We start from the raw sequence: 7,491 nt of genomic DNA on the forward strand, positions 1-7,491 counted from the left end.
GGTTCCTCACAGGCGGCCAGGGGTTCCCTGCAGCGGCCGGGGGTTCCCTACAGGCGGCCAGGGTTCCCTGCAAAAGCCAGGGGTTCCCTACAGGTGGCTGGCGCCTCCCTGCAGGCATGGCCACCGGCCCTGGGGTGCCCCTCGTGCATGCTTGTGGCCCCATTTCCTTTGTATTCATGCTTGGCTATATGGGAGATGCATCGAAAATAGCTTTATTTGAAATACAAGATGAGGCTTGAACTCTGGTTTGCAACGAGAGAGGAAGCCTGTTACAAGAGGCGGTTCACAAGCCGTCATGTGCTTTACGAGTGCCCTTGACCTCACGTAGGCACAAGTAGTCATTTTAGCATTAACAGACATCATATATTTTTAGAATTTATTTGCAGCATTTATATTTTGAAGTATACATGAAATTTCCTATTTTATCATTCAATCCCAGGTCTGACAAAAAGGGTAGCTTTAACTGGCTTTTTTAATAAGATCACATTATCAAGCGATTGTGCGAATCCGATGTTTTAATGATTAGCGGGTGGGTGAAAAGTCTGGGTATGAAAATAATTCTCAGTGCTTGCTGCTGGTTGGAAGAAACCAGACCCAGGACTGGCAGGTCTGAGCAGGGGCGCGAGGGCCTCCCCAACGGGGCTCCCGGCCGCCCACAGCCGCTCTGTGGATTGTTACTGGACGAGGTTTCCTAAAACAGTACTGGTGTGAAGTCCATGGCCGGTTTTAGAGAAACAGTCCAGGCCGGAGTCCACAGTTCACGTTCACCGAGAAAGCGAGCCACACGGTTCCTGGAGGGCTGACCTTGTGCCCACATCACAGGCCTTGGGACGGTTCTTAGGGTGCGTGTGGTTGTGTGAACACCCCCCAGCACTCCTTGATGATCTCTATACGGGATGGAAGTACTTTCCAGACATTCCCATGTGGGGGGGGGGGTTCTGATCTCCCGAAGGCCCCAGATGGAGCCCCAACGTGTGCACATCAGAACTGACAGCTGGTTAGTGAGGACTTAGGATCATCTAGGATTAGTCTAGGCTTTAACTTCCTGTGTGACTCACTGGTGCAAAAAAACCGTGGTGGTAGTTCTGCCCTGACCCGTTTCCCGCTTGTTCTACCAAGGAGGAACCTCGGAAGCTGCACCTGCTCGGCGGGCAGGCTCGACTTTGTTCCTTGTACAATCTCGTGTAACGGGGCAGGACCGATGGAAGAGGTGGCTTCATTTACTTTTAATCTTGCGGGTTTCGAGATTAGAAAATGGCATATTTGCTCTGACACGTTCGAGAAGACAAAGTTACGTTGGGCAGAATTTTTTCTTCTTTTATAAATTCCTGTTATTTTCAAAGCGGAGCATGTTTTGTGAAAACACCTATGTACAATTTAAAGAGCAAGAATAAAATGAACGATGGTGTACCTACCGGCCAGGCCCAGAGTCCCCGTGTGTCCTTAGGGGCTGACCCCGCCCCTCCCCGCCCCTCCACAGAGGTGACTGTTTGCAGCGTGCTGTTCCCTTGGTCCGCGTGAGGGGAGGGGACGCACACAACACACACTTTGGCATAGGATTGTTTTGAGCTGAAGACCATGAGGCCGCAAATGCAGAAGGAGCTTCCTGCCCCCCACCCGCCCCGTCCCCGCTAAGAGTGGGACATAAACTTCCCCTTGAGAAGGTGTGCCCTCCTCTCCGCTTCCAGGAGCACAACCCCGTCCACCGCGTCTACGTCTACTGTCTACCGCTGGGGAGGTGGGTCTGCACAAGCCTAGATCCTCCATTATGTCCCACACAAAATTCCCCAGTAGGGGGCGCCCGGGTGGCTCGGTTAAGTGGCCGACTTCGGCTCAGGTCACCGTATCACGGTTCGTGAGTTCGAGCCCGGCGTCGGGCTCTGTGCTGACAGCTCGGAGCCTGGAGCCCGCTTCGGATTTTGTGTCCCTCTCTGCCCCTCCCCCACTTGTGTACGCACGTGCACTCTCTCTCAAAAAATAAATTATTACATAAATGAATAAGCATTAAAAAAAATTCCCCAGTAAAGTCACGTTAACTTAGAAGCCCAAACCCCTTTCCTTCCTTTTTTTTTTTTTTTCTTTTTCTGGGGGGTGGCGAGCGAGACAGGATCCTAAGCAGGCTCTGTGCTGATAGCAGCCCAATATGGGGCTTGAACTCACAAACCTCAAGATTTGTGACCCGAGCTGAAGTCAGACACTCCATCGACTGAGCCACCCAGGCGGCCCCCTCCCAAACCCTGGTGTCCTTCTGTCACTTCTTGACAAAGGTAAGCGTCCTCTTGCTAAAATGCTACATAAGCCCTGGGTTTAACCACCTCCGTGGGACTTCGCATGAACTAAACATCAGCATCAAATCAAAGCGCTGTGTCCTTCCTCCCGTCCATCCACCTCCCGTCGGCTTATCTGGCAGGACAGGACACGGCTGCTGAGCCCCAGCGGGCAGTAGCGGGGTCTTCCTTCCTGAGGGCTCAGAGGCTCAGGCACATGGTTCAGTTCCACGCACTTCGCTCATCGTGTGAAAGGAAACCCCCCGCGTGCTGTCTTCTGTAACTTCTTCATTCCGCACGTTTTGAGATGTTTTCATCACGAAACTGAACTTCCCGGCGTGCGAACGCTGCACTCGCCATTTAGAAGGGTCCTCGCTCAGGTCTTTCAACAGTTTTAGAATTTTCCCTGAAGTCTCTTTTCATCCTGTTTAGATATATTCCTAAAAAATGTATTTTGGGGCTGTTACCTCCTAAAAACAAAATTTTTATTTTACATAAAAATGGGATTTTTTTAACGTACCACATACCACACGGTCTCCAGAAAACGTGCCTCGTGTGACAGCTGTAGACCTGGGGTTTCCCCAGTCCCATCACCTACCCGCAGGAGTCCTCGAGGAGATGCCTTTACGACCTTACACATTTCGGGTCGCCCTGTCTGCACCAGCTCGGACTGCTAAGGACAGAAGGGACAACAGTGCCTCTAAGGGAGCAGGGTCCGGGACCCTGCAGAAGGAAGGGGCGGGCTTCCCTGCTCCGGTGGGTTCTGGGGGCTTCCCCACACCCCCCCGCACAGGACAGGGTCTTCTGGATCCTTCCTCACCTCGCGGGCAGTGGCTGCCCCCTGAATCTCCCGCAGCCTTCAGGGCCATCACACCCCGAGTAGCCAACCCCTCACTCCAGCCTCCGTTAACAGCAGACGCGTTCGGAGTCAGCTCCGCGTGTTGGTTGAACGGAATCACCACCTTTGGCTCCTGACCGCGTGGTGACAGCCCCCCAGGCCACGTGTGGCCCTCGCATTTACTCACACGGTCCTGAGACTCGCCCGCTAGATGCTGTTACAGAAGAAACCGCGGGTGCCCGTGAAGGGAAGCCCGCTTGAACAAGACCGTTAACGAATGACTCTGTGTTCCTGTCTCCTCCGTCCCCGGACCAAGGAGCACTGCAGGGGCTCGATCTCTCCAAGAACAGAGGCCAAGTACTACAGGGGCACCGAGTCGCCTTTTTTGGCTTCACGGACCCCCAGGTGAAGCCAGAGACGGCCTCTCCAGAGTGCTGCTGTGAAATGCCGTGTCCAGGCCCCCAAAGGAAACCAACCACGCTGAAATACAGCCAGCAAAGTTTTCGATCATGATTAGGCAGCTCTGTGCTGTTTCACTGGCACATCAAGTAGGAAAACAGACGTAGAACCCGGAGCCCTGCCAGCGAGGATGGGTGGGGCCTGTGCCGCCCACACCCTGGGCTTGGACCCCTCCTCACCCTTCTGCCTCCAGAGAGCAGGTGTCCCCACAGGGCCGGGCGCTCGCAGGGACCGTCCTGTCGAGCTGTGCTGCAGAGGGGCGAGCGGGGGCTCTGGAGCTGGGCAAGCCCTCTCTTGCTGTCAGGAGAGTCGGGTTGGGGGACGGCACGGGGATTCCCAGGGACCACTGGCCCTTCATGGCTACGTCCCAGCCCCTCGGACAGTGCCTGCGGCAGATGGATGGGGAGACGGCTGGACGGACAGGTGGGTGGAGGCAGGACACAAGGCCACGCCTCTGGGGGCAGAGCCGGCCCATCAGACCTGGTTTCTGTCCAGCTCCAGCTCACCTGGTGGGAGCTGGGTGGGTCTCTGCCTCCCGCGGGCTCCTGTGGGCTCGGGGTGCTGGGGGCTGGACGCCCTCAGTCGTGTGCAGTTCGGCTCGCTGCGGGACCGCGGCGGGTTCAGAAGTCGGCCCGGTTCCTGCATCCCTCTGTCTCCAGGGTCAGTGTCTGGATCGGCCAAGCCACAGGTGCCACTGGGGATCCCTCTGCCCGGGGTCCTCAAGTCCCCCCACCTCTCAGCCTCAGACCCCAGGGGAGGGCCCCAGAGACGCCCACCCCTCCCAGTGAGGTCACGCCCAGGCGGGGCCGATGCCTGCACCCCAAACCCGGGGCGCCGCTTCTGTCCCTTCCCCAGGCTCCCCCGCAGCCCTGCAGTGATGGTCCCACCACCCACTGCCACCCGGTGCCAGGCCCGGGACGCCCCAACCTGCAAGCTGCCGGCCCCACTGGCCTACAGTCTCCTTCTAGGACCTGGGGCCCTGCTCCCTGCTCCCCCCAGCTCCTCGATGTCCACGGGCCCCCGGGACCCTCCTTCGTGGCCCCATCCCACAGCCCGCTCCCCGGGCACCCACCTCACCCCCCGCGGTCACCAAGACAGCTGTGGCGCCCCAAACCCCCAGTACCCTCCAGTGCCCTGGTGGCCGCGGGATTCCTGGGCTCCCGCTGCCCGTGACGCACTCGGGCTCTGCCAGGAAAGCCGAGCGCACCCCCCTTCCCGCCCCCCACCGCTCCCCTGAGCACAAAGCACGTCAGGTTTATTTAAATAAAAATTATAATTTATACAAGACTTCTTTAAACAAACAGTTTTCTTAAAAAAACGTTACAGGGGATTTTTCATTGGTTCTTCATACAGTACAATCCTCTCGTTGAACAAAAATGACAGCAGTAACGACTATTTACAGATCCAAAATAGACTCGAGCTTCAGACGTAGAAAACGTAACATTCCTTCTAGTTCAGCGATCAGTCCTAGAAACGCAGTATCTGCCCAGATTTACACAATTCGATAGAAACGACGGCTCGCTCTGCCAGGAGGCCCGGAGCCGCCTTCCTCCCGGCGGGGCCTGGGCGCCCACAGAACCCGGTGCCCCCCGGGGCCGCGCTCGGCACGTGGTCAGTTGTCATCGCCCTTTCTCCTCAAAAGGGACTCGAACCAAACCACCCCCTCTGCCGAGGAGGGCGAGGCCACCCCGCGGACAGGCCACACACCGACCCCTTGGCGGCCCCGGGGGTCGCCCTGCAGCCTGTCCCCATGTGCCTCGGGCGCTGAGGGAGGATCTGCCGGGGTGGGGGGGGGTCCCCAGGTGTGCCCTAAACCTCCACGGGGCCACGAGAGCCGGTCCAGCTGCGCGGCAGCCAAAGCCAAGGTTTACGGCGGGCTCCGCCTCCGTTGTTAGGGAAGGGCGGCCCGCAGGGTCCCGTCAACAGCACGGCCGGAGCTGGTGGGTGCCATGGGCGCCCTCAGATCTCACCGACTGGGTCGGGGGTGTGCTTCATCAGGCTGGTCGGCTGAGCCCCCCGGAGGCGCTGCCCGGGCCCCGGAGCGTGGCCCTACGGTCCCCCGGGAAGCGGGGGCGGGGGGGGGGACGTGAGCGATGCCACCGGGTCTCACCCAAACCAGCAAATTAGGATTAGAGCAAAGGTAAAAATTACATCTGAAAAATGATACAAAAATAAGAAAAACAGCTTGCTCTCTGTAAAAAATATAATCTTCTGTTTCTTCAAAAAACAATCCCAGTGACACCCAAAAGGACTCAGGACAAGCCAAGGAGCTGGAGTAGTCGAGTCGGAAGTGCGCTGACCGCCACGATCTCAGCCTGTCCTTCACAGACGTCACAGGCCTGTCCCCACACGGCACCATCCCCGCCCCCGGCCACAGGAGCGCTGGCTTCCCCAGGCGTCGGGGGGGGGGGGGGCAGACCGGTGCCAGCTCACCCTCACCCCCCCCGAGCGTGTGCCAGCACAGCTGTGTGCCCACCAGGACACCATCAGACGTCAGGGGTGCAGACCGCCCGGCCCCAAACCTCCGGGCTCCGCTCACGGCCACTCCCTCGAGCCGGTGCCCTCCGGAGCATCCCCGTACGGCTCCCCGGGGCAGACCAGCCGCAAGCCCGGCCGCTCCTGTCCGCCCCCGCCCACCCCAGAACCCCCTCCCTCGTCCGGAGGGCAGCGCCAGCCACGCAGCGGCTGATATCCGTCTGAGAGCAACCACGGCTTGGGGTGCCCCCAAAGGTCTTGGGACGCGTTCTGCGGGGCTCTCCAAAGGGCAAAGCGTTAAAAAGATGTGCTTCTGCGGCACATCACTCTGAATCCGCAGCGGTTACCACGCCCGGGACTCCCGGGGGCTCGTCAGGACGGGGTGGGGGTGGGGGCGGGGGGCCCCGGCCCAGCCAGCCTCGCTTCCCCCACGAAGGGCAGCACAGAGCTGAAGCCGGACGGGGCCGCACCCCCGGCCCAGATCTCGCCCTGAGGACGCGCGGCTGGGGGTCTCGCCAGAGGAAAGACCCGTTCCGGCTGGCAGTCGGTGAAGGGGCCTCTGAGCTGCTCGTCACAGACGTCCTTCACCCCCAGGAGGAGGGAGTGCTTGTTCCTTAGCTATGGCTTCTGGTGTGGAAGAGCTTCAGCCTCCGGAGGGCTGGGTGCGCGGCTGGCGCGGGGGCTCTGGCCAGGCGGGGGCTCAGAAACAGCCGCTGCGCTCGGCGGTGGCTGGGGCCGGCGCGTCCTGCGTGTCCTCCGTTCCACGGGCCTCCGATGATCCCCTGCCTCCGTGTCCACGCGGTCGTGGGACACGCCTCACCCGTCAGATGGGCTGGCGCTGTCTGCGGGCCCCAACCCCTGCGTGAAGGGTCCGTAAGACGCAGGGTAAACACAACAGAAACCACAGATCGAGGGGAATTATTGCAAAGGATCAGGAGGATGTCCAAAGTGGTTCCACCATCAAATCGTTAAAAAAACAAACGACAAACAAGAAACCAAAGCAACAACAACAAAAAGCCTTCCAGCGAATCCCGGAAGAACGGACACTAGCTGTCACTACCAGACGCGGCTGCGGCTGTGATCTTCATGTACTGGCTGAAAATGGTCTCGAAGGCCTCGTCTCTATGCACCATGGCACCAAACACCAGCGGCTGGTGGGGAGGAAAGGCGGTGGGTGACCCGGCACGGGCACGCAGCCAGGAGGACCGCCCCCAACACAGGCCCTGCCTGGCCCCAGGCCAGGTCCTAGCAGAGCCCCTCAGGCTCTGGTGCTCAAGGGCAGACCCCCCCCTCCACCCAGAGGCCAGGCCCCCCCGGCCTTCGGGGGGACCCCCGGCTCACCCTCCCCCGCTGCGGGCCTCAGCCCCCACCTGACCCACACCGGAGAGAGCAGCAGGGCTCCTGTGGCCGCGGGGAGGGAGGGAGGGAGGGAGGGAGGGAAGGAGGGAGGGA

At 59.6% G+C, this 7,491-nt stretch overlaps 2 protein-coding genes across 6 annotated transcripts in view; one reads left to right on the plus strand and one right to left on the minus strand.

The window, feature by feature from the left end:
* CERK (ceramide kinase) overlaps positions 1 to 1,419 on the plus strand; it is a 36,568-nt gene extending 35,149 nt beyond the window's left edge. For 2 of the 3 annotated variants that reach the window (XM_040490531.1, XM_040490532.1), the window contains one exon: positions 13 to 1,419. The gene's annotated coding sequence lies outside the window, so the exon portion shown is untranslated. The other variant, XM_040490530.1, reaches the window with a different exon arrangement.
* A 3,399-nt stretch (positions 1,420 to 4,818) lies between these two features.
* GRAMD4 (GRAM domain containing 4) overlaps positions 4,819 to 7,491 on the minus strand; it is a 66,796-nt gene continuing 64,123 nt past the window's right edge. For all 3 annotated transcript variants that reach the window (XM_040490526.1, XM_040490527.1, XM_040490528.1), the window contains one exon: positions 4,819 to 7,190. In XM_040490526.1, the coding sequence (XP_040346460.1) occupies positions 7,086 to 7,190 (105 nt within the window). In that variant the 3' untranslated portion in view covers positions 4,819 to 7,085. The remainder of the gene's footprint in view (positions 7,191 to 7,491) is intronic.

The sequence above is a fragment of the Herpailurus yagouaroundi genome, unplaced genomic scaffold, assembly GCF_014898765.1.
Source record: "Herpailurus yagouaroundi ecotype Mexico unplaced genomic scaffold, PumYag 182, whole genome shotgun sequence".
NCBI classification, from domain to species: Eukaryota; Metazoa; Chordata; class Mammalia; order Carnivora; family Felidae; genus Herpailurus; species Herpailurus yagouaroundi.